The following is a 27,614-nucleotide window of genomic DNA, read 5'->3' as shown; positions in this document are numbered from 1 at the left end:
TCACTCACAACTGGCGCTCATCTAACCCATCTTATTTAATCCAACGGCTGTTATTAACCCAACCCAAACCCATTTCCTTTCTCATGCATGTATATGTACACGTGATGCAGAGCAAAGGGCAAATGTTTTTTTTTTCTTGAATGGTGGCCGGAAAAATATACCGGAGGGGGTTTGTTGCCGGAAACCGGTGGGCATATGAAATTGTTTTCCGTCAAGCGCGCGAGTATCAATAGCAGGAAAAGGCGTGCTAAGAAAATTCGTCTCTCTCTTAAAACGAATAGAGAGATGGAGGAGGATGATGAGTTGAGCAGCAGCTCGGAGAGTGCTGCCACGCTGTCATCATTGTCCACGTCATCATCCTCGTCGGATCTGGAAGGAATCTCCGAGGGGAATATTCCGGTGGGAATCTTGGTCGCCACCGGCGAGGTTATCGGGGAAAAGGATAGGAATATTTCGTGCCGTTCGCACGGGTCGGTATCGGTTTGCGGTCGGAGGAGGGACATGGAGGATGCGGTGACGGTGGTTCCGGGATTTATCGGTGCCGGAGATTCCCTAGATGGGTACGATTTTTTTGGTGTGTATGATGGGCATGCGGGGTGTCTTGTTGCGAATGCGTGCCGGGATCGGCTCCACCATGTTCTGAAGAGGGAGATAGAGGATCGCTGGAATGTGGTCGGCGGTGGAATCTCCGGCGGAGAAGTGGATTGGGAGGAGGTGTTGAAGGGTTGCTTTTGGAAGATGGATGAGGAAGTTGGTGGAGAGGCGGGAGCCGTAGATTTGATTAAGACGATTGGATCGACGGCTGTGGTGGGGCTAGTTGGGACGAGGAATGTTGTCGTGGCTAATTGTGGGGATTCTAGAGCGGTCTTGTCCCGTGCCGGTGTGGCGGTGCCGCTTTCTCGAGACCACAAGGTGATTTTCCCTCTTTGTTATTGCAAAACATTTGGGTATTAATATTGGCACTGCTAAGTTCTAGTAATTGCACAAACTTAGCTTGTCTGTCAATTTTTAATTGGCTTCTAACAAGTAACAATTTTTTTGTGATAACCTTTGATAGCTGTCGATCAGTAAAAGACAAGGTGAGTTCGTGCAATTATCAAAACATGGTCGCACCAATATAAGTAGATGAAAATTTTAGGGAAATGACATCAGCACAAGATTGTTTTAATAATTGTACAAACTCAACTTGTCTTTTTCCTCTTGGGTTTCAAGAGTACTTAAAGCACCTATTTTCATGCAACCCCACGCTTATATCCTCAAACACATTTATTACTGGAGCAACGATTGTAATCGAGACTTTATTTCCACAGTTACAATTTCAACAAAAGAGGTTTCGGTGGGGAAAGAGGTTTCGGTGGGGTAGGGTTTGGTTTTTACAAAAATACCCCACCATGACAAAATAACGAGAATACCCCTTATCTCATAAACGATAACGAAAATACCCCTACTTATATCTCATGAAAAGTGAAAGAAATACTTATATCTCATAGAAAGTGTTAAATACACCTATCTCTTGGAATATAAAAAAATACTCATATATCATGGGGAAATAAAAAGAAAATGATCAAAGTTCCACTCACTCATAAAAAATATCAATATCTCATAGAAAATTAAAAAAAAGACCCTATCTAATGCAAGAGAATTTATATGGTGGACGGCTATGCACGAACATGCAACCCGAAAAAAATACTGGTGGCCGCATTTTTTTTTTTGGTGACCCAACCATTCATTTTGTTAGGCCTGATGTAGATAGTGTGGACCCGTAAAAAGATCTAATTTTATTCTCTAATTCAGATCTAATTTTATTCTCTAATAAAATCTTCTCCATAGAATGATACCCTTTAATCGTATTCAATAAAGCGAAAAAAACAAATTCATAAGGAAATTCGATAAGGCAATTATAATGCAAGTTACTGATCGATAAGGCAATTATATATAATGCAAATTACTGATTCTTAATGCGTGGATGCTCTGATTCTTAATGGGATTGTGACAACCCATTCGGAGAATAGGATCCACCGACTCAACTGATTTAGGGTTGATTGTGACAACACATACAGAGAATAGGATCCGCTGATCCAATGAAGAGGATACAACTGATTTAGGGTTCAAATGGATTGTGACACAAACACAGGTTGACATAGGTGGATCCGATTCAAATTAACTTTGTTATAGTACTGTTGAAAACAATCAAATTACAAATGTAGGTTTCTATCAATTTTGTCCCAATGAATGATTGATTTAACGACCTACGAGGAAGTTATGTTTGTTCGTATTGGGCACATCTCTACGCCCACCCCCTAATAAAGAAACAAGCGCTCAACCTCTCCCCTCGTCATGATGCAGTATTCAGTCACGGGCCCAGGACAACTGGAATGAAGTAGGTCGCCGGGGAGAGCCCTGATAAGATTATATATGCAAATAAGTTTTAGAGGCATCAACATAGCCTGAATTATTAATTTTTTTTGGTAGGTAAGCTGGGTTTGGCGGGGGACACATACTGGTTTGTTAGATAAAGATAAAGATACCATCCCTAACTCGGAACCCATGAGGGGGGAAAACCAAAACTCGAAATAGACAAATACATAGCACTCAACCTAGGAGATCGAGTTGGTCAATAACCTTAAGTTAAATAATCGGCAAGTTTGACATAGCTTGAAGTTTGCTTCAAATTATTGGAAAGGTGTCTTGTCAATTGTGTATCTTAGTTGTACTTGGGGGGGGGGGGGCGAGAGACCGAGGGAAGTAGAGCTAATTTATATAAGGTATCCATTACCTTATGGAATGAGGGATGAAAGAGAAGAGAGCAAATGAGGTTTTCTATTGGGAGGAGGATGCTTCCTCTTTGTTATTTCTCTTGTGAACTCTTGTGAAGAGAAGTGTAAGGCCTTCTCTGAAAGACAAAGGAAAAGCGTTTCAGTTTGTGAGTTTCCTTTTGTAATCCTTTTATTATTTCTTTCTCATGTGGAAGATTGGTTCTCACCTAGTGGATAAAGGCATAGTTGTCAACATCTTTATTATTTTTCCCTTCGCACGTGATCAGGTTGGTTTTGGGCCGTCAGATTTGTCTACATATCTAAAACGAAATTGCAGCAAATAAAGAGATGTTTGTCTAGTAAATTCTTTTTAACAAAATCTTCATACTACAATAACACTCTCCTTAGTTACTAATGAACTCTATGGTTTGCTGCTGTTATGGAATTTTCTTACTTTTATACTTGAAATTGAGTTGAAACAGTGCCCTTTTCATACGTAGCCTGACAGGCCAGATGAGATGGAAAGGGTGGAAGCAGCTGGTGGAAGGGTTATCAATTGGGATGGTTATCGGGTTTTAGGGGTGCTTGCTACTTCTAGATCCATTGGTACGTATATTCTCACTATTATCATGTGGTATAGTTGCCCCCTTTTCTTAGTTGGGACAGCCCTCTCTAGTGTATTAAAGACTGCTCTTTTACTCTAGAAGGGGATAGTCCCAAGCAAAAAACAAAAGGGTGAATGTATCATTTCACTTTCCCGACAAAATGAAAGTTTCATGCCATGGAAGGGCGGAGAGTTAGAAAAGAAGTTCACGACCCGTGGGCCTTTTACCTCCACACGGCATTGCTACGTTAGGCTTTCGGCCATTGTAGAAAATTCGTCACTCCTGCCTCGTAGGATTCTGGCCATGTCTCACTGTGGCTATCATCCTCTCGGCGCAGCAAGAGTACGGATTCAATAATTTCACAAGCAAAATCTTAAAAAGTTAAAGTTATTTTATTTTATTTTAATTTTTTTTTGGGGGTGGGGAAGGGGGAGGGGTGATAATATGAGAAATTGATAATGAAAACGGGGAATGATATCAGCACATCCATATCTTAACTCAACTTGCTGTTGGATTTTTAGATCTTTTTGGAAGGGAAATGATACATACGCCCCTTTTGATCACCAGGGGGCTGTTGTACTTATGTCAAAAGAAGTCAATGCCCCTGATTGCCACAAACACCGGCGGGTGTTCATGGCGATCAAAAGAGGCGGATAGATCACTTCCCTTTGGGAATTGTAATAACTTTTGACAGTTGTTTAAATAAGAAAAGACGTGAGTTATTGCAATTATCAAAACATGTTAAGTGCCAGTATCCTAGCCTAAAAATATGCATAAATCCTAGCCTAAAAATATGCATAAAGATATTGTCAGTCCTAGCTCTTCGTGGGGCTTAGTGGGGAGGGGGGGATTTGTCATATTTGGTTGGAATTTTTTAATATTATAAGGTTACCAGTTGGGAATAGTTACAAACGAACTCCATTGGATACTCGTAGAATTTTTTTAATATTATTCCCATTGAATACTATCGTATGTTGGTGCCATCTATTCGGATCCAGCATCTTTCATCAGATTTTGTGCCCAAGCCAGGGTAACAATCCGAAATAATTTTGAACCTTAGAATATGAATCCAATGGACACTTTCCCGGATCCAGTTGCTGTGCCTAAATCTTGTATGGCTCTGTTCACTTGCGTTCCCTAGAAAGTAAATCCCTGGAAAACAGCCTCTTTTGTCCTTGACAAGACAGAATTCTGGTGTTCACATGCTTTCCAATGAAAATAGAATTAATAGAATTACACGTGGAATTTCTGCAATAAGTAAAAAAAGACATGGAAAAGCCCATTTTCCCGCCTTTTAGGGATTTCATTTCCGACCAAAAACACACGGATTTCATTTTCCTGGAAAACTAGTGCAAAAAGAAGGGCAAGCAGTTTTCCTGGAAACCTTTTCCTGCGCAAGTGAACAGTCCAGAAACAGTCCAGGGAAATCTTTTCCTGCACAGATTCCCTGGATTTCTTTTCCTAATGCCACGTCAGATTCCCAAGAAATATTTTCTTTTCCTTTCCTGGGAAAACAAGTGAACAGAGCCTACGTTCCATCGGTCCATTGACACTCCTAAAAGACGGAAACATATAAAAAGCGAAAATACAAAAAAAAATATCAGATAAATAAAAAAGGGCAATGTTATCAGCACTACTGTATTTTGATGATCACTACTGTATTTCTATGATCTTGATGATCGCACTCCTCACTTTATTAAAACTACGGTATGGCCTGCATCATAGGACGATGATCTAACCATCCATTAGACGGGCCACAGACTAAATAGGTTGTGCCCCAAAAATCATTTCCATTGGTTGATCCTAACTCTCCCATCTGAATATGAGGGTTGATCAGCCCATCTAAAGGCCGGTTTGGTTCATCCTCTTATGGTATAGGCCATACTGCTTTTAATAAAGTGAGTACCCATAGAGAAAAAAGGGGAGTGATAAATCGACTCCCAAATATCTTAAATCGACTCCCATGTGTCTTTCTCTCTCTCTCTCTAACCAAGAGGAGAGAGAAAGACACATGGGAGTCGATTTAAGATATTTGGGAGTCGATTTATCGCTGCCCATAAAAAAAATTGAACATTTGAGAAATATGCTTTCTTAGTTTGAGAAAAAAGGGCTTTTAGGAAATAAGACTTTTTTTTTAATTGAATCCTAATGTAAGTAGAGATGGTGCAGGAGATCATTACATGAAACCTTACGTAATTTCTACCCCGGAGGTGATTATATGCGAGAGAACTGCGAAGGACGAGTTCTTGATTTTGGCGAGTGATGGATTGTGGGATGTGGTGTCAAATGAGATGGCTTGTGAGGTTGCAAGGCGGTGTTTCTCCGGTCAGGGCCCGAAGAAGTTCGCAAAGACGGTGAGTGGAGGTGGGGCCGCCAAGGCTGCGGCCGTGTTGGCTGAGCTTGCAATGGTTCGGGGGAGTAGAGACAACATAAGTGTCATAGTGGTCGAGTTAAGCAAATCAAGTGGTAATCTATAGCTATACCTGTCTCCTGTTTGGCTCTCGTTTCCTCTCTTCGATTTTAAAAGGTTGTATTTTTTTTTAAATCAATTGTTGTAAAGAGAGAATCTTCAAAAATATGAAGGGATGCAAATTGGGTCGGGCTTAACCGGAACCGGACAGGTTTAACCCAAATTTGGCTTGAGTTGGGTTGGCCTTTATTCAGGGTTCGGTAGTGTTTCGATTTGATTTCGGTTTGGGTTAGGGTGGAGGCTTTGGGAAGCCTGATACGACTTAACCCGACCCTGTCTTACTAATTTTATCATAATTTTATTCTTATCTAACCGGTCACCATTATTTTATGGTGATTTTGTTGCCCCCATCATGATTTTATTGCGATTCGAACCAACTAAGACTTTGGTTGGGTAAGGTTTCGAAAAGGCCAACCCGATTTAATTTCGTGTTGAATAAGAAATCTCGCCCTTTTTTCTATCAAATGTCGGTGGTTTCATAGTGGAATTCGGAGAAGGTGGCAGGCAAACACATCCCGAATGTAAAACCACATCCCCAAAGAAAACTTGGTTTATTAGATTTTAGTTTCTTTGGTGGTTAAGTTTCTTTTTTCAAGAGTTTTTTTTATTTTAGAGGAAGTGATATTCGCCCTTTTTCTTCTCTGGGCAAAGCTCCTCTAGTGTATTTATGTGAAACAACCAATTACACCAAAAGCCTGTTGGAGTTGGTGTAATTTAATGATTTATACTTCGACACCCCCTCACCTCGTGTGGCCCCTCTTTTGTCTTGGGGGGGGGGGGGGGGGGGGGGTGGGGGGGGTGGTGGTGTGGGTGGGTTACAGGTGGACTTTAAATATCTTTTTTATGGCGTTCACCTCATTCGTGGACTTTAAATATCGAGGATTCCTGAGTTTTGAACTCAGGACCTTTGCTCTGATACCATGTGAAACAACCAATGGTTGGCCCCGGGAAGGAAAAACGGCGAATATATCATTTCCCTTTTTATTTAGAAATTAGTGATTATTAGAAGGGCAGTGATAAATTCACCCCCTTCTATTACAATATTCACCCCTTATTTTTCAAAATGGACCGTAGAGCCCACACCATAAGATGATCCAAACCGTCTATTTGATGGGCCACAATGTAAATAGGTTGTGCCCTAAAATCATTTTCATAGGATGATCCTAGCCGTCTGATCTATAGAGTTTTGATTACTCTGTAAATGAAATGGAAATAATTAATTAGAAAGTCCAATAAAAATTTCATTATGATTGAGACGGGATCCTACCTCTTGGGATGTCACCCTTCCTCCTTCAATTTTGCCTCTTTGTTATTTCCATCCCCATTTTTGTTCATTTTTTGAACTAAACATCGGAATCGGGTGAAATTGAAATAGGATGCTGATTCCAACATCTGATTTTTGCAATTCAAAAATCCCCCTCGCGTTTATATTATATGATTGTTTATTTTGTATGGGGCTAGCAAACCCACGGGTTTCACATGTATACACAAGATAAAGAAGCAGTGGGGCAAATAAATACGATAAAATGGCCATGTCCTTGCTTGCACAATCTTCTTTGTCCTTTTATGTTATTCTAAAACATTACTTTATGATCCCTTTGGATCTTTGGCAATGAAAAATAAAGAAAGTTATTCTAAAACATTACTTTATGATCCATTTGGACCTTTGGCAATGAAAAATAAAGAAAAACTCGAAGTGTAATGTTAGAAATACCTTTCACCATGGCCAAGTCTTCGAAGCTTTAAATTGGATGAAGATGTTCGCTTTTCTGAGCACGGAATTGGCCTAAAAACACCCCTTGTTCTTCTCGTCCTTCTCCTCACTACCTGGCTTATGGGAAACCTTCTCCTTCACGTGAATACCCTCTAAAGAGTTGGAGATTCGTGGTCAGAGGAAGAGGGACCAATATAGGCCAAGAGAGCTCCCATAGAACTTTCTAAGCTTAGCCAAACTCGTTTGGAATCTTAGGCACTGGAATAGCAAGCCATTTAGTGCAATTTCTGAACTTAAGTATCTTTCCAAATTTAAACGATTAGTTTCCAACTTAAATTGCCTAAAATGCAAGGCTAAACCTAAGGTTAGCATTTCAAAGATGGAAACAACTAACATTTTCTCAAAGTAAAACAACGTTTTCCTTCGAGATAGTAATTTTAAGACATGGACTCACTCCCCATGTATACTGATGAGTCGATAAATTTTGTCGACCGTCACTAGTTTGGCATATTGCTCATGTCAACTGATCTTAAGTCTCTCCTTTCTTTTTGAAATGGAATCAGAATGCAACAAGAATACAAAAAAGCACAAGAAAACTGAAAGAATCACAACCAAGGAGGTAAAAAGTCTAAGACCCTGTTCGTTTCAGATTGTGACACCCGATGGTGAGGGCCCCAACTGATTATTAGCTCAAAGTTGTGTTTAATTTTGGGCCAACAATCAGTTGGGGCCATCACCATAGGCTGTCACAATCTGAAACGAACAGGACTTAAGATCTCAAGCAATTGATGATCAACTCCGGCACGAGCAACGGAGCTAGACAATCTGCCTCTCCCTGAGCTGACTTCCAAATCTAGAACTGGATGATCTTTGTTCTCTCATCTGCTTCGTTTACTTGAGTATATCAATTGATCCGAATGACAACCATAAGTTCAGCCAAATGAAGAGTACCTTGGTCGGATGATCCTAAATCTTAGATCCTAGATCCATCGAGCCTAAACAAAGAGGTTAACATAGTGTATTATGGCTACTCTTTTTACACTACAAGGGAGCAGCCCAAAAAAAATAAAAGGGCGGGAATATCATTTCCCTTTTTCTAGTCCTTTGTCAATGTCCTCAAATGGAAAAGAATAGCGTGAAACCAACGCCCCCACAAAATGTGTAACACGTTTTGGATAAAAAGAAGAGAGAATGCAGAAGAAGTCAGGAGGGGCATGAAATCGTTTTTATGTCAAATCGTCTCCTTTATACCTTCGCTTTCTATATTTTACCCTTGATTCCATATTAAACAATTAAGAGTATCATGATAATTAATCGAATCGAAAGTGACATTTTTCCCAATCCTCTACTAACTTTTTTACTGTTTATTTTGGAATTTGAGAATTTTGGAAAGTAACATTTTGGGTTATCCAACAACATGAAAACCCTAATGCTTCAGCATGTGTCATAACAAACATCCAACAAAGAAAACACTTGCGAAAAAGGAACTTAGTTGGGTAAATAAAGACAAAAATGAAAATGACCGATGATCTCGTCATTCTAACAGTGTTTTGTGTGGTCTTCTTGAGCATGTGTCACAACAACTAATCCCGTCTGCCATTCCAAAAAAAAAAAAAAACAAAGAGAGAGACAGAGAACGATGAATCCTGTATTTTTTTTAGGACAGTGATAAATCGACCCCCCAAAATGATAAATCGACTCCCCATGTGTCTATCTCTCTCCTCTTTCTCTCTCTAACCCAGAGCAGAGAGAAAGACACATGGGGAGTCGATTTATCATATTTGGGAGTCGATTTATCACTCCCCCTTTTTTTAATTACAAAACGGATTTCTGGTTTGCTAGCAGTCCTTAACGAATAATAAACGCATACTTTGTCTGGATTCCTAGTAAACTCTTTCAGACCTACCAAGCTAGAGTACGATAAGGGCATCAAGAATTTTCAGTGGAGCCGTGAAATATGTAGAAGTCAGAAAGAGCACCAATGACAAAAAAAAAACCAATGGCAAATGCACTCTGATGGGTCTGCCACTGCTTCTTTAAATTCAAGATTCAAATAAATGGGCAAAAAAACCGACGTTCTGGTCCGTACAAACATTAGCTTATTTCTATAATTTAATTACACTACTTGTAAGTTGTAACCCAGTCCCTATTCTAGAGACCCTTCCTTGCAAGCAACATTTGATGCAAACAGCTAACATTTTAATTTTTCTCCTTCACCCTGCGTACTCCAAGGAAAATCTCATATTTTCTCATTTTAGCCGCACAAATAGCAAAAATAGAATAAATGGGCATCACAAAGGACCCAGGTTGTGGAGCTGCATTCTTTGGATTTTTTACCCCGTTGGGCCTGGAGCGTAAGCCATATTGTAGAGATAACTCGACTAGAAAATTATACCTATCAGATGATATCATTTGTACCAAAGAATTGCTTGTAGATTGAATGGTTATATATATATATATATATATATATATATATAGCTTCACTTAACTCATATATGAATGCTTGAGTTTTATGACAAGTGGTTATAAATGTTCAAATGGAGTTTTTTTTTCTTTTTTCTTTTTGCTTGCTGCTGTTGTTATCAAGGTTTAAAATTTTGGTTTCGGACCTAGAAATTTCGGTCGAAATCTGGTACAAAAATTAATATTTTATTCAATATTAATTTCGGTCTAAATTTCGGTGAAATATTAAATTAATATTAAAAAAACATATTTTTTGGGGAAAATTTCGGAAAAACCGAAATTTCGACCGAAATTCCAAAATTTCGGCCAAAATAAATGACCATTTCGGTTTTTATTGATTTCAGTGTCGGTCTCCACCGAACCCATGGTGACAACTGACAAGTCACAGACGTGCAACAAAAAAGTGCCTAACAGCGAGCCAAGGAGTTGGCCCCGCCATTGCACTTTGAATGGTAAAAGGGATGGATGAAATTATGAAAACGAGAAAAACGAGGGAATAGGGATGTATAAGGTATTAAGGTATTTTTGATATCAGGTATTTTTGAAAAAGTTAGAGGCATATATGCTTAGTCCTTCCCCGCTCTATTTTCCCAAACAGCGTGAAGAAGAGGAAGAGGCAACGAAATAAACCCAAGGAAGTATCCCTCCATTTTCCCCTATAGACGCCCCCCTTCTCCCGAATTCCTCTCTATTTCCCTTCACCGCCATTAAATCCAGGCAAGCAAATCTCTCCTTCTCTCATTTTCTGCAGAACGTGACTCAATTTATATTTTCTTTCTAGTGGATGAGAAATCTCATCACAGACCTTGAAATTTTTGAAGCTTTAAGTCCCCAAGAAACCCTAGCTTAAGCATTTTTCTTTTGCTGTTAGGTTTTGAAACGGTTCTTTTTAATTTTCTTGTTTGTTCAGAAGGAACGATTGTCGCCTTCGCTGTATTCTGGCTGATGTTTCGAATGCAGTTATCGGCTTCTCATTCGTTTAGAATTTTGAAGAAATCGTGTGTTTTTTTGGTGAATTATGTTTTTGTTAGGGTCATAATGTGAAAGATTAGGAAAAATAGCAGGAAAACTATGGCAAAAAGTCAATAATCTCCATACTTTCTGAGCTACATAACTAAAACAACTACCTAACCTACCACTATAATGATCCAACGGTCAGATCTTTCTAGATTTGATCTAATACATTCTAACATTGTGAAACATGTGGTTTTTATGTTTTATGTTAGAATGGTTGTTGATTATGGTCAAATTTATTGTTACCAGATTTATGTACTTTTTTGGTTTTCTATTTTTTTTTTCAGCTGAATTTCTCTCTCTCTCTCTCTCTCTCTCTCTCTCTCTCTCTCTCTCTCATTGGAGTTTGGTTTGAATTGGATTTCTCATGATATGGAATGAATTGTTTTTTTATTGTTTTTAAGGGTAGCTTTGTCTTCAAAGGGAAATTTCAAATTTGCGGCCTTTTGCTCGTTCAGGGAATTGTTTGTTTCAGAGGTATCCATGGTATTTTTTCCCTTTTCCTGAGCTACAAATGACATTGTGATACCCAAGGAGCAATTTTGTTTTCATTTTTTGTTGCTAATTGATATACATATGGCCTTTTTCAGTATGATTTAAGGTCAGAATTGGGTATGTGTTTATCTTTTTGAGTGATTAGAATTTAGAGGATGCTTTTTTTTTCTTGAGTGATTAGGCTGGAGACGGCTAAGGGAATAAAAATCTATGGAGGGAGATGGTGCAGGAAAGAGTTTGGATTGTCAGAAGATTTTAATGGATAAGGAGCATCATGAGATTTTGATGGAGGAGCATCATGAGAATGATTCAGCTAAGGTTATTCCTCCTTGTTGCTTGAAGGCAAGGGCAACAACACCGGGACCGGAATCAATATGTCACTCGACATGCGTTTCTGGGTGGTTCTCGGAACCTCAGTCATGCTCTGGTCATTATCTATCATGTTTCTTCTTTGGCTCTCTCCTTCAATTCGTATAATTATTGCTTTTTTCCCCTAATCTGGTCTCCTTAAAAATTGAAATGATTTTATCATTTTAAAATATTAGTCCGGAGTTTGGATGTTTTGGGGCTGGGTTTGCTGATTGGGTATTTGTTTCATTTTGGTTTTTTGTTGCAGTTGGAGCCCACAAGGTCCTTTATTATAACAACCCTATGTGGCCTGGTAAGGTTTCTACTCCATGCAAAGGTAAATGTAGCATGGGGCCTATTTCTTTTTTTAAAATCTTTTGTGTAGTTGTAATCTAGTTAACGTGATTTTAAATTTTCACTGGAACCAACACAAAATGACGAAAACGTTTCCAGTTCCATCCCTACTGAAACACATGTTGAAACCGAAACACATACCAAGACCAAAACCTTGTGTATTAATGGTTTATTATACAAGCATGGGTTTCATAATTATATTTATATAAATTGAATGTGAAATTTTGTGTATGTATTATGTCTAAACATTTATATGAATTGCATGTGAAATTTGTTATGTACTGAATTATCAGATATCCGCTTACAACACATGTCACTAGGTGTTCGATGTTAAACAATTATGGATAGTATTTTTTGCTTATGTGGTGTTTTTTTATCTGTATTTTTCGCTTATTCTAATACTTTGTAAATTTTCATCTTTCGCTTATTCTAATACTTTGTAAATTTTCATCTTAAATGTTTATCATTTGCATATGCAACCTTGATTCAAGGTGTCAAGTAATGATTGCTGCATTGGGTGCTTAATTGTTGGTTAAAACTCAAAACCAATGGTGACCCTGTGGTAAGGCCCTTGTTCCCTATTACATGAATGCATGCTCTAGCTTGGTTGCATGCCTAATTGTGACAACTTTTGTTTAGGATCCATACCGTGTGTTGATTATCTTGTTAGTGCCTAGCTATGAATTTCCTTAACACTGGTTTATTGCCACCATTTTTTCATATTGGTCAAACCCAATGGTGACCCTGTGATAAGGCCCTTGTTCCTTGTTACATGAATGCTTGCGCTTGCTTTGTTGCAGGCCTAATTGTCACAACTTTTGTTTAGGCTCCATACTGTGTTGATTCTCTCGTTAGTGCCTATGAATTTCCGCCAAGTTGTCCTTATGAAGGTTTATTGCCATGAACAGCAGTTATATATCCCATTTATTTTTTTCATATTTTCTTTATGTTCTGTTTGCAATGAGATGAAGTCCCATAGTTCCATATTATTCACACATCAGGGTAGCGACATATTGGGTACCCTGATGTGTGCATTCCTCGTAACGTCAGGGTAGCGGCATATTGGCTAGAGCTTACTACTTCTGTGAAGAGCTACTAGAAAGTGACGCAACAAACAAATCTATCGGCTTTTTTGAACAAATCTCAATCTGATTTTGAATTCCAATATTGTGCCACATAACATATTATTCGTCGATAGAGAATCAAAGTTGATTTACCAATGAGTAAGGGTGGAGCTAGGGGCTACTTGATGACGCCTGCATAATGTGATGTATAGCATGATTTAGTTATCAATTCAGTTTCGTTTTGGGTGGGAATTTTGGAATGGTCTGTCCTGGAATAAAAACGTAACAAAATTGAAAACAAAAGGTTCCAAACTCAGCCGAAATTCCGACATGTTTTAGTTTTGCCATTGTGCATTGTTTTTATTTTATGAGTTTTTCATTTTTACTTTTCTAGTGTATTTTACCCTCCCAAACGAATGAAAGTGTTGAAACATATCAAAACCTCCTCAATTTCACACTTTTGAAAATTTTATTTCTTCCTGTAAACCTTTTAAAATCCTACCCGAAATTGAAGGCAGCCAGTTTCTCACCATTTAAACCTTCCTAAATCCCAGATCATTGGGAGGGTTAAAACACATCAAAATTGCTTTATTTTTTGTAAAATTTTCTAGTAATTTCACTAAACTTGGATAAATTACAAAGAGAATCAATGGTGCTTATATAGAGCGCTTACATGATGAGCATATAAAGAAGAATATAGTAAACATGGAAGAGATTAACTGAGAAGGAAAGGAGATAATTTAAATCTAATCTAGTTACCTAATAAGCTTACCCACCTCAATTTACCACCAAATCAAATCAAATCTTAAATTCTAATTTATTAAGCTTGCTCCATCCAATCAACTTTCCTAATCTTCCACCAAGATGATCCAACGATGGGATCTTCATACTTTAACATGTCCCCTCAAACGTATGTGGATTAAAAAATCAACATACGTTTGATTACAATGAAATTCCCCGATAAGAAAATTAAATTTTCTCCCCATATGAAAATATAATCTTTTGATTGAAGCGCACTGCTGAAGTTTGATGATGAATATGTTCTGATGTTGTTGCCGAATGTATATTGCCGAAGAAGACGCCACTTGTTGATTTGCCGTGAAGAGATGGATGGGAACAAATCATAGCCTCAATGGGCTAGACAAGACTCAAGCCTCGATGGACGAGTAGGAATGAGTCATTATGGACCAAAGCCGGAATGGGCAAGAAATTGGTCACTATGGACCAATGCCATAATGGGCAAGTCATTAGGCCGATTTAGAATATCGAACCTTCTGGAAATAGGTCACATTGGACCAAAGCCTCGAAGAGCAAAATGATGCCTCGATGGGTGATAATGAGCCTCAATGGGCCAGACACATGGGTCGGCAAGTTCCAATCCTCACGGAATTTGGAAACAACTCTCTCAAGCACGCACTTCAAAACAAATGAAGCACCTCAATTGAAAAGAGAGAATATTCCGGGCACGCACCTCAAATGAAGTACCTCAACCGAAATATACATATAAAAAAAAGAAAAAAAAAAGAAAAGAAAGGGAAGAAGAGAAAAAGAATTGGTGAGAAGGGGCAATTAGATGGTTTAGAACAATAACGGTAGTTACATGAGAAAGGCGCAATAATGGGCCAACTATAAAATTTTAGATGGGGATTGGAGATATGAAATATGGAATGGAGGGGCTGCCTTTATCAAAGCTAGTGCAAAAGTTTTGCTAATGAGGAAAGTCTAAAAATTAGAAGAAAATGCTGCTGCCATTATCAATTTTGAGGTGAGGGCACCATGGTTCACTGAATATAAAGCGGGAAAAAAAAGAACGTGAGAAGGACATGGACGAACTCATTCTCTACCTTTGTGATCTTGTAATGGCACTTCTGCAAACACACTTAAACAACACAATGGTGCTGTTGGATGGTTAGGACAAATAAAACTAAGAGAAAAATAAAAAAAGACAGTAAAACAAAGTTGGGAAAGATGGTGGCCGGGCGGACGGCTAGGCCGTCCGCCGGAAAGCAAAGATTGTAGGGTTGTCGTCAAGGCCGCACCCAGGTAGGATCGACCCGCTCTGATACCATGTAAAATTTTCTAGTAATTTCACTAAACTTGGATAAATTACAAAGAGAATCAATGGTGCTTATATAGAGCACTTACATGATGAACATATAAAGAAGAATATAGTAAACATGGAAAGAGATTAACTGAGAAGGGAAAGAGATAATTTAAATCTAATCTAGTTACCTAATAAGCTTACCTACCTCAATTTACCACAAAATCAAATCAAATCTTAAATCCTAATTTATTAAGCTTGTTTTTGAGTTTTTCCTATTAAATTTTTACCACCAATCTGTCTGATTTTTGGAACAACCAAAACACTGGAATGTCCGGAATACCATAACTTTTCAATCCTAGAGAAAAACGGACTGGCCATCGAAACAGAATTGATAACTTAGTAACATGTTTTTGAGACCGTCCCATGTTGTATTACTGGGGCTGAAACACCCTATTTTACCTCAATGTTTAACAAGTCACTCTTTCTAGTTACGATCGGCGAGTTCTTTTTCTAATGCAAAGAGAGCATGGGAGTGCTTTTGTTTGCCTACACCATTGGGTTTCAAATAGGTTGAATGGAAAGCTTCTTCCTCTTTTTACTATGATAATTTTCTAATGTTCTTCCTGACTTGTAGGAGAGGCGCATTCCTTGAAGGTGGAAAAGATTTTGTACAAGGGGAAGTCGGAGTATCAAGAGATCTTGGTTTTTGAGGTTTGTCTTTTTTATTATCATATCTTTTACTGTTCAATCATGCAGAGCCGATTCCATTTCTTGCCTTTTAATCCTCATTTGTAGGCTTTTTTCCTTTTTACCTTGACTAATACTAATGGTTTATTTGTACAGTCTTCAACATATGGAAAGGTGCTAGTGCTAGATGGCATTATTCAGTTGACGGAGAAGGACGAATGTGCCTACCAAGAGATGATTGCTCATCTTCCCCTTTGTTCAATTCCTTCCCCCAAAACTGTAAATTTTACCGATTTTCAGCATCATAGGTTTTTGTTACCGGAGGTTGACATTTAAGTTTTTTTTTCCTTCACCTAGTTTTTTGGTATTGATAATTGAATTCACTCAAGAGTGTGAAACATGCCTGGCCGTCACGGCCTTTTGTTGATTGCATGATTTGGATTCTTGAAGAATTTTTCTGCTGATAACTTTGTCTAGAAGTAGTTCTATTGCATCACCTCAATGCCATAATTTACGACTACTTCGTTTTAAATTTGACATATTGCACTTAGAAGCATTTCTAGCATGCAATTGATGTAATGCGCACCTCAAATCCGTTTTCTTTCTTCAGATCACTTTGTACCTGGAAGGGGGTTGCTTCTCAAGCATTTGACTGTCATGTGATAAAATGTGGGATTTGGTCTTATCATCCTCAAATTTGTTTTTGTGTTAATCTTTATCGGGTTTGGCAGGTCAAGCTTCTCCCTTGTTTTATTGTGTGTTCTCTGTTGGATAGCAATTGTTGGAAGTCGAATGTGCACCATATTTTCAAATAGGAAGAGTTTATGCATTTTGTCTCAATTTGGTAGAGAAAACTGTAGGTCACATGTTTATCCATTTTAGTGTGCATCAATTATTTGGTGTCAATTTTCAAATGCGTGGATGCTTTGTGCTTACTACAAGAGTCAACAATTGATATATTCTCTGTATGCTGTAAGGACCATTGGAGAGTAATAATGGCTAATTATTTAGCGGATAAACTTATAATTGGTGTTGTGGAGTTTTTGGAATGAGGGAAATAAGATAATCTTCAATGAGAGAGATCAACCCTCATGAAAATTGAATATGGATACGAAGCTTTCCATTATCCATCGGGCCTTGGCAAGGGAAGAAGTTTGGGCTTTGTTAGTGTCATTTTCAGGAGTTGTTTCCCGTCGGAGTGAGGGTGGCTATGTAGTTTCCTCCCGCTAAGATACCCAAAGTAAATTTTGACAAAAATTCCAGGGCTGATTTGGGGTTGGTGGGCATTGTCGCAGCGTTTTTCATGAGTGCTGTGGGGAGGTTGTTAACAAGGTTTTAAATTTCGACCAAAATTTCGGGTTTCGGTCGAGAACGAAATCGAAATTGGGTAAAATCGAAACGTTACAAAATTTCGACCGAAAATCCGAAATTTCCGGTTTCGGTCGAGAACGAAATTGAAATTGGGTAAAATCGAAACGTTACAAAATTTTGATCGAAATTTCGTGGAATTTAAGGGATAAGACCAAAAAATATGGTTTTTATTCATTATTTAATATTATCCTGAAATTTTAGACGGGATAAAATATAACGTTATATGATTTCGATCTATTTCGTTTGAAATTTCAAAATTTCAGCTGAAATTTCGGTTTCGGTGAAGACCGAAACGCATTCCGAAACCGAAATTAAAAACCTAGGTTGTTAAAGTGTATTCTAGTTTCCTATGGTCCAGTAGGTATAGAAGAATCAAATGAAGTGAGAGTTTTGGCACTCCTAACAGGACCTTTTATTTGCAAGGAGGAGCTAGAGGGGCTGTCTTAGAGTGGAGGTGACTCGGTTAATGTGCTCACTTTGGTGTCGACATCAGGCCTATGCATGTGATCACTCAACAATGCTCAACGACACACCATTCATGCTATTTCCCCCCATCGATAATCAATTGACAGACCATCACTTAACGAACGTCAGTGCAAACAATAGCTATGTAGAGCAATCTTCTTCCTCTTCTTGTTTTGGGCTCACTATGTTGATTGTGTTAGCTTTACATGCTTTAATTGAAGAATGATTGGACATACTCACAAACAAATTTAAAGGACATGGGAAAGCTGGCATTATTTATAATACCTTATCACATGCATCTCCTTGTCAAATGTGGATTCATATAGTTTACCTTTTTGGGGAATGAATTATCTACTATTCTTTATTTCCTTTAACTAGCATCATTTATTATACCTTCTCACATGCATCTCCTAGGAAAATCTGGATTCATATAGTTTACATTTTTGGGGAATGAATGGTCTATTCTTCAATATTTCCTTTGGCTTTTAGTCAAAATACTGTGGAGGGCATTTATACTAAAATTTCAGAACTGCTAACTGCAGGTTCTGGTTATCGGAGGTGGTGATGGTGGAGTTCTTAGGGAGATCTCTCGCCATAGCTCCGTAGAGCTCATTGATATTTGTGAAATTGATAAACTGGTCATAGATGTATGATATTATATACCGCCAAGATATGTAGCTGTTGTTGTTTGCCTTCACAATTACTTGTTGTATTTTCTAGCATCATTATACATTGTAATATTTCTTTTGTAGGTGTGTAAGCAGTTTTTTCCAGATCTATCTGTTGGGTTTGAGGACCATCGAGTGCGACTTCATGTTGGTGATGGTATGTTAGAGCACAGCCATCTTTTCCATTTTTCCCAGTGTTAATCCACCACTTAGCATTTAATGTTGGTATATCATTTTCTTAGTGATACTAGAACCGGAGCCCCCGGTAAAGTTAGTGAAGTTATTTTTTACGCAGCTATGTTTGAATCAAACAATTACAATTGTCATCTTTTTAATCTTGCATCTTGGACATTTACAGCGGCCGAGTTTCTACAAAAGGCACCTGAAGGGATGTATGATGCTATTATTGTGGATTCATCTGATCCAGTTGGTATGCCACAATTTCTTCTTTTGCATATTCATTATGTTTGATTCTGCTCTCCTGGACATGTGTAGTACAAAAACATACCAATTTTTTAGGAGCAATCATACCAATGTTTAAGTCTGTAAAGTACAAAAACATCCTGTTGAAGGTGCAATCATACCAATGTTTAAAAACTCAATGCGTCAATCATCTACTTGGAACTTGCTCGAGTTGTCAAGCTTTTACCTTGGGTGAGTTTTCGTCCCTATCCGAGTTTTGCTCTAACTATTCAATCAAAACTCTTTTGACTTGCCTGAGTTGATGAAGAATTGATTGAGTCAATTTGACTCATCCGAGTTGACTACCTTTTGCTGTGACCGAGATTTCATCTGAGTCCAACTATTGAAACACTCATACAAGCACATTAGCAGAGGGCCTACTAAGACTGTTTGCTACAAAACTCATTCTCCCTTGTGTTTTGGTTTATTAATATTGATCTGTTAAGAAGTACATTTTAAATAAGTTTAGTTGTGTTAGAGGGCGAGCCTTGGCGCAACGGTAAGGTTGCTCCATTGTGACCTGGTGGTCACGAGTTCGAGTCATAAAACAGCCTCTCTGCAAAACAGGGGTAAGGCTGCGTACATCTAGCCCTCCTCAGACCCTGCAATGGCGGGAGCCTCGTGCATTGGGCCGCCCTTTTTTGTGTGTGTTAGGAATCGATGTATATACATGGTCGAGTCTAGTTGGAGGTTCTTTATTATATAGACATGTATGAACACGTGTTAAAGGGGGATTTTTACTTGTATATGGAAGACATTTATTTTTTCATGAGCTCTTGCATTTTATTTTCTATGAACAACGATCCTGGGGAAGGTATTGTTCTTTTATTACGATACCCATTTGAAAATCCATGGTTGTATTCCCTTTTCTGGAATATATTGGCATTGGTGCCACTATGCTCTTTTTCTATTTCTTCAAAAAATGAATGAAATTTCAGAAAGTCTTAATGTTTGTGATGTTTAATTTTCATAAACTAATTTTCTTCCTATAAAAATTGATAATCGGTACCATTCAAAAAAAAAAAAAAATGGTAATTGGTAAAAAAGAAATTTGCTCTAGTCAATTGTTTTTTTATTTAGGTCCAGCCCAAGAACTTGTTGAAAAGCCATTTTTTGAGACAACAGCAAGGGCTTTAAGGCCGGGTGGCGTTCTTTGTAATCAGGCGGAAAGCATGTGGCTCCATACTCACCTGATTCAGGATATGCTTTCTATTTGCCGTGAAACATTTAAAGGTTCCATCCATTATGCATGGACAAGCGTTCCTACATATCCAAGGTAATAGGGCCATTATTCCTTTGCCATTGTTCTCTCTGATTCTTGAAGTGGTTTACATGAACTTTTGTTCAGGATTTAATTAACAGATGATTAGTTGATTACACAGCTAATTCTTTTTCATTTTTTTCTGGTCTTAAATCCGAACAATATCTTTGTAGAAAGATTTTGATTAGTTACGGTAACTAGAGCAATCTGGTAATACGAAATTTAAATTTTAGCTTGGAGCTTCAACAAGGACACCGCTTTGTGGTGTTGCTGGTTAGTTGGATGTTGTAGTATTGGGGGAGTAGTGGTTTCTTTTACGGGACTATTGGCATTGTTATGGTGCATCATGGCATGCATTCCCCACCATCTCTATCGTATGCTTGGACCACTTGTATGATTGGATTTGTTGATTTGGCGAGCCACCACATGGATTAGCCATAGCCCAAAAGTCGTGATGACCTTATACTTTAGCCTGGATTTGCTAGCATCCATCGCAGAAGGCATTTCGCGGATGGCCTGTTGCATGTGAGAGCAGCTACACAGGCTCACTTTTTAGTAGATTTTGTCTTCATTCACGAGGTGGCTGCTCTCACATGGTTATAAATGGATGGTTATAAAAAGAAGGTATATGCTTTGTTTTTCATGCAAAAATTCACACTAATTGTTTGTTAGCTTGGTCCGGTTGTTGCAGTTTGGGCTATAAACCATAATAGCTCCCTATATCATCCATCAGTATTAGTGTCCGTGGTATTGGGTGTCCGTAGTGGGTCATTTAGCATTGGAGAATATGACTTTTCTCTTCAAGTGATAAAACATCCTTGCTACAAAATATTCTCATTGTTTTGGAAGATGCACATTTTATAATGGAATCTCAATTTCTTTTCCTTAGGATTGTTTTGGTAATTTGCTTTTTGAATCACATGGTTTTATTGATCTTTTGATGTGGATTCCTGATTTAAAGAAAAAGAGAATTCTCTATAGATTGCAGAAGAGTAACCTATTTATTGTGAAACAATAAAGTATCACTTATTTTTTGAAGTAATATTTGTTTCAAGGAAACTCTAGAATTGAAAAATGACACTAACAACCCAATAGATCTTCAGAAACAATGCTAAATAGAGATAAAATGTGATCAAAACATAATTACAGTAGTACCTTTATTAAAAAAAAAACATAATTACAGTAGCCAGTAGGGTAAAACTCAAAAAAGGGAATACACAATAACTATTCAGTGGCCTCCTAGAAAATACATCAAAACTTCCTATAAATAGGCCCAGAGGCCGCCATTCAAAAATTAAGAAAAAGGCCGAAAGGCCAAAACACCTTAAGATGCTAGTTTAATCCTTGCAATTTGTTTACCATCAATTTCAGCCATTAGAGCAAGTGAACAACCTAAATTGAAACGTAGTTTATTTTTCGTTGTAGCCTAATAAAGTAGGAAGTCTATTACATTTTGATTGCCAAGAAACTCACAAGATCAAATTCTAAAACTATTGAACTTCTAAAATTGGACTTCTAATAGATAAATATACTATTCACATTTTTTAATAAGATTCACCAAAACCTACTTAAACCTCACCCAATCCATAAATTAAGTAAAGGAAAACACTTTGAAAACGGGATTCTGTGTTGAAAATAAAAACGAGATTGACATTGCCGTTTATTTGACACTTTTCAAAGTGTATTTATTGCTTTTATGGGGATTTGAGCCTCTTACTTTGTCTTTTAGTAGATGTGGCACTAATGGTTGATGCCCTTTTTTTTTTTCCACAAAACGGGATCCCGTTTTCCTAGCAATTCTCTTAAATAAAAATCAATAAAAAATTTCATAAATTTTAATGGTACATCTTGTCAATTTTGGTGACGAAAGGAGCTCTGCATGGGCCCACTATTGACATTAGCAGGATGTTTCCATTCCCCTAGGGCATACTTTTGGATCTTAGTTGATACTGTTCTTCTCTTGAATCATCTTTGCTAAATTATGTGCTTGTTCATGAACTTCATTTGTATGAGTTCCCAGAGTTGGAGAAAACATTTTCTCTAGTTTGCCGCTTCAAGTGCCAACAAGACAACAGATTATAGTAGTTCACTATTTTTTTTATTGATATATAGTTGTCCAACTTTCGCAAGTCCTTTTTTGAAAATCATGGCCTTTTGATTATAGACTTGTCATTCCATGTTTCGCCTCTTGATTTGTGCTGCCAACCATCTTTAGAAATGCCTAACCAATGATGTTGCCAATTTCTCAAGGTTGCATTTACCAAGCATAACTTGGAAGCTATCAATCTTGAATTTTCCTCAAAGCTTTACTTTGCTACCAATACAAAATCAATTCCCTTGTTCGTTTCTTCTTTCTAACTATTTGAACTGTCTCCCCCGAATTTTAAATTTTGCTTTACAAATCGTTGAGTTGGGATCTGTTTGAAGATGTTGGAAGGGCTCCCTGGAGACTCATAGCATATACGGTATTTTGGCCCCATTGGACACGAACTCTTGAATATTCATGGAAAAGACTAAAGACTAATTTGGTTAGTAAAGTTATTACAAAAATAAAGGTGGATTTACTGTAATGAGCAAATGGTAAAAATTCTTTTAGCCAACCACCTATCAAATGAAGTCCTGCAAAATTAGAAAGTTACCATTAGGGAGAAATCACATCAGCCTAGAATATCACCATGTTGGCAACTACAGCCCTTTTATTCCCTCAAATTAAACTTTGATTGGAGCTCAATAATCCCAGCAAGGCCGGCATTAGAGATGTTTTTACAAATCACCGAGGTGAAGTCATTACAATTTTTTTCCGGATTAGTTGGTGAGACCTATTAAAATGAAGCAGAAGTACGAGCTCTCTTAATTGGCCTATGTTTATTATAGGAGTTGCTGTTCAAAAATCTTATTGTCAACTTAGATGCCAAAAATGCAATCTCATGGGCTCAACAACAGTGAGTTGGCACATGGAGACTTGGGCCTTTCATAATAGAGGTTCTCAACTTGTGTAGATTGATCGATCCAAGATTGGGGTGTAAGCCATGATTCACGAATGAGATGGAGGATGTGTTGCTAAGGAAGGGATAGAAAGTTCGGCTTTAAAGCTAGGAAATTCATTCTTGATTGATTGATTATGCAAGAGGATTTGATGTAATACATGCATTAGTTTTATCAAGGCATGGACAACTTGTTTGTGGTTGCTTTTGTTTTATTGTCATCTATTTTCTTTAATGAAATTACAGTTACGTTAAAAAAACATCAAACTTTTCTAACATTCGTGGAAAGAATGTCTACTACATCATTTGCCTAATGAAAAATATGATAAAAAGACAAATCTAGACCCCTAGCCTATTCTAAGGTCTCATAAGTGAAGCTTCCTAATCTCCATGGACCCAGACTTCTCTTCGATGCCCATGCTATGAAATTTTGTCACCTTCTCTGAGTGTTCTCCCACAATATTTTTTCTAAAAATTCTTAACCATACAATTCGCTTCTATACTGTTTGGCCCTAGATTGCCGATCTAATGTTTTCTCAAAAAAAAAAAAAAGAAAGAAAGAAAGAAAGACAGAGATTGCCGAGCTAGCTCATAAGAAAGATGAGCTTGATAGAAAAAAAACGGGTTTTGGGGTGGTGTGTGTGAGTTAAAATTTAAAATGTGGCTGATATCTTGTATGCATCGTACTTTTTAATTTGCATGTCACGTTTAAATTTTATATAAGACATTTCTATTTACAATCTGGTTTTCAATAGAAATTGGTCCTCTTAAGATTTTATGATCCATTTCAGTTTCTAGAACATGTCATTTTTCACTTTGTGAGGTACAGATGTAATAGATTTACATTAAAAATCAATAACAATGCCTATCCACTCCTAGTGGAGTATAGCCTTTTCTATCTACTTGGTTGCATGAGGTTTCAATCTAACTGAAACAATATAATCTATGAAGAGAAGGGTGTACAGTGGTGGCATGCCAATTTCTACTCTGAATTGCCTAAAAAACTATATTTAGAAGTAGATATGAAGTGTGCTTTTTTTTTTAAGGCAATCTATTTCATTTGGAGGCCAATCTGTGAAAATTTTATTCTGAGGTTGATTCTAGTCAGTTTACCCAGCAGTAAAGGTGGCTATCTTGGCAATAAGAAAATTGTGACATGGTTATCATGAGACTAGGATTCAGTTCATAATGTACACATAATTATAGAACTTCAATATTTCTTGGCTATTATTTGTCATATTGTTAAATACTTCATTTAGGGTTCGCCTTTTTGTTGTATATGCAGTGGGGTTATCGGATTTTTGCTATGCTCAACGGAAGGCCCCCCTGTTGATTTCTTGAATCCAATAAATCCTATTGAGAAGCTAGATGGAGCACACAAGTTAAAGAGGGAACTTAGATTCTACAATTCAGAGGTATCAGTTTTAGAAGCATTTAGCTAATATTGCTTTCGTTTTTTCATGATTTTTACTAGTGTCAATTATTTCATAAAATAATGAAAGGTAATGCTAATCGTGATTTTGATCAATGTTTTTCTTGGCTGGTTTTGTTGAACCTGTATTTTAAAAAAATTAAATATTTTTCTTTCCAGTGCTCCTCTTGTTATTAATGACTTGATGTGAAACAACCAATTACTCCAAAAGCTTAAGCCGTTGGAGATGATTTTATTTAATCTTTTATAGTTTTAACAGTTTGGTAATTTTGGCTTACTACATACACATGATTCCGGCATTCAGTTCCTTAGGCTCCGTTTCTTTTGATGTAAAATGAATGCAAAGCAAATTTTACGCTCATTTTTTCAGTGTAAAAATGGGTGTAAAATTTGTTTTTATGCCCATCTTACGTCGAAAGAAATGGAGCCTTAAGGTAATTAATTACAGTCTCTGAGTATTCCTCAGTTAGGTGGGTAACAGTTTGGCTGAGGAGCTTATGTTGTTTTAGTTCCCCATGCAGTTTTGAAATTTCAAGACCTTAATTCCAAAGTAGCATTTATTTCATTAGTCTTGTACAAAACTCATGTAAACTGCCATGAATGCCACTAATCACAATATTTGCCTCTAATAAACTAAATAACCAGAATTCACAGTAATGAGGTACAGGAAGCTTTTTTGTGTATGCAATATGTAAATTAAGACAGAATGAAGCTTTTTATACTAGGGTGAAAAATTAGAAAATGTTTTTGACTGTGTTTACAGAGTATCCTCCCTTTTGTTCTACTTTTGTTTTCATGGGTGAAGAAGAAATTGAGTGGTTATTGTTGCCGATTGACAGATCCATGTGGCCGCATTCGCCTTGCCATCCTTTGCAAGGAGGGAGTTGAGAGCAGTTCTTAATTCTCCGCGGGTACATAGAATTAGCATTTTGTAGATTATTCATTATTTCTGCATTTTTGTTTCTTTTGTACTTAAACTCTCATATCAGTAAATCTACTGTGATAATTTGACTTTAGTACCTGAAACATGCCTAGACTGATTGATTATTTGCCTGCACAGGAATTTCTAATTATCACCAACAGGAAGAAAAGCTAGCCAGTTTACATCTTAGGCCGTTCTCCTTTCACTTTTATCATATCTCTGTATCATCTCTTTAACCATGTTTGGCAACCATGGAATATTAGTTTATCAAGTGGTAAGAGGGGGTAAAGAGGGTGGGGGGAGATACTTGAGTGGGCATGAATTGGGGAGAGGGTGAGAAATAACAATGTCGATTCATGGTTCACCCCCAAAAAGAATGAAAATGTCGATTCACCCCTAGCAGACTTGAGCCTTTTCCACCTACAGAATCTTTACTCAACAGAACCTTAAACTAGACCTTATAGATCGAACTACTATTATCATCTAATCAAGGTGGGGTCGGACAGCAGCAATGCGTTGGACCAGTGTGTGCTAGCTAGATCAACAAACAGGTCTTGGCCACATGGGCCCAAGGGTGTGTGTTAGATATATAGAAGTGGTACTTTTTAGTAGGGCCCTTAAGTATATGGTTTGGATACAATGAGACACACCTACTGTGGCGCAATATTTCCCACTTTTAGATGATCAAAACCATATATTTTATAGAACTTGATTTGAATCCCCTAATGCTAAAAAATCAAGTAATACTGTCGAACATAGACAGTCAAAAGCTATAACTCTATCAGCTATATGACTAACGATTCACGTTCAACTGCTATTATTACACAGCCTCGAAGCTAGGATTGCATGATTGGTGTCCTATGAATAGGAGCTTCATACTTTTAAATTTTTACAAAAATACACTATAACCTACCTTTTTCGAAGATCCAAACCATTCATTTGTTTGGCCTCAACATAAACAGGTTGTGCCCCAAAAATCATCTCTACTAGATGACCCTCTAATCTGTAGACGGACAACGCCATATATAATTCTAATTCTGTCCGAAGAGGTGAAGAGGTCATCATGTGGAGATGATTTTTTGGGGCGAGGCCTATTATGTTGGGGCCAACAAATGAACAGATTGGATCTTCAAACAAAGTGAAAATCACTCGGGAAGTAATATATCCACGCTTTTTTTTATTACTTGGGACACCCAGCTCTAGCATATCTTGAATTGTTAAGGAGATTCTTTGTTTGAGTAGGTAAATTCGTAAATTCCCACCCAAACTGAAACTTGTTAACAAACTGAAGTTGAATCTGCCTCTCCCAAAGTTCCTGCCCAAGAGCGTGAGGCATGGATTAACACACCACCGTACAGTGATATCCATCACTTGAATCTCTCACTGGAATCACTTGGGCGGTTGTTTATTGTATTGAAGTGTACTGGTAATCAAAGACAATTAATGTCCTGAGTAGGGCTGCAACTCGGGTCGGGCGGGTCGGGTTTTGGAGAACCCAACCCTACCCGAGAAATATCTCGGGTCGGGTCGGGTCGGGTTTTTTTTCGGAAAACCCACGATTCCCAAACCCGGCCCTACCCATGATAAATCTCGGGTCGGGTCGGGTTTTCTCATGTTGACGCAAATTTTTAAGAAAAATACTTGTTTGGCAAGGCAACTCAACTCATAGAAGCAGAAATTACACTCACATTACACTCGAATCAAACAATGATGTAATTACACTCACATCACACTTGAATCAAACAATGTTGTAATCAAACAATGTTGTAATTACAATCAAACAATGCTGAATCAAACACTTGAATCAACTCAACTCATAGAAGCAGAAATTACACTCATACAGTAACAGTGGGTGCGTGGGTTTTCACTTTTAACTTTGGGATAATTACATTTACACCCCCTCTAGTTTCTGACACGTCCACTTCCACCCCTATAGTTTAAAACGTGACAAATACACCCCTGTAGTTTCAATTTGTTTAAGGTTTGCCCCCTCAGCTGAAGGTTCGTCCATAGATTGAAGGGTTAGGATGATCCG

At 37.7% G+C, this 27,614-nt stretch overlaps 2 protein-coding genes across 14 annotated transcripts; both read left to right on the top strand.

The window, feature by feature from the left end:
- Nucleotides 1–112: 112 nt before the first annotated feature.
- LOC143847573 (putative protein phosphatase 2C 8) lies at nt 113–6,004 on the top strand. The gene is made up of 3 exons (XM_077356493.1): nt 113–912; nt 3,257–3,362; nt 5,531–6,004. The coding sequence occupies exons 1-3, from the start codon at nt 196–198 to the stop codon at nt 5,836–5,838; spliced, it is 1,131 nt and encodes a 376-aa protein (XP_077212608.1). The 5' UTR covers nt 113–195; the 3' UTR covers nt 5,839–6,004.
- A 4,541-nt stretch (nt 6,005–10,545) lies between these two features.
- LOC143847572 (spermine synthase-like) lies at nt 10,546–25,795 on the top strand. 13 transcript variants are annotated; one of them, XM_077356485.1, is made up of 13 exons: nt 10,546–10,725; nt 11,481–11,499; nt 11,699–11,944; nt 12,134–12,202; nt 15,962–16,038; nt 16,171–16,338; nt 18,393–18,497; nt 18,603–18,675; nt 18,877–18,948; nt 20,061–20,256; nt 24,511–24,640; nt 25,497–25,568; nt 25,718–25,795. In XM_077356485.1, exons 3-13 carry the CDS (start codon nt 11,728–11,730, stop codon nt 25,751–25,753), a joined length of 1,215 nt encoding a protein of 404 aa, XP_077212600.1. In that variant the 5' UTR covers nt 10,546–10,725; nt 11,481–11,499; nt 11,699–11,727; the 3' UTR covers nt 25,754–25,795. The 13 variants fall into 13 exon arrangements, with proteins under 13 accessions (XP_077212600.1, XP_077212599.1, XP_077212594.1 ...); XM_077356484.1 differs by having other exon boundaries at nt 11,432–11,508; XM_077356479.1 differs by having other exon boundaries at nt 11,427–11,508.
- Nucleotides 25,796–27,614: the final 1,819 nt, after the last annotated feature.

This window comes from Tasmannia lanceolata, unplaced genomic scaffold (genome assembly GCF_043159265.1).
Source record: "Tasmannia lanceolata isolate RefF3 unplaced genomic scaffold, GAP_Taslan_0.1 ptg000015l, whole genome shotgun sequence".
In the NCBI taxonomy this organism is placed as follows: Eukaryota; Viridiplantae; Streptophyta; class Magnoliopsida; order Canellales; family Winteraceae; genus Tasmannia; species Tasmannia lanceolata.
Note: the sequence above shows the minus strand (reverse complement) of the source record. Positions and strands in the feature narration are given on the sequence as shown.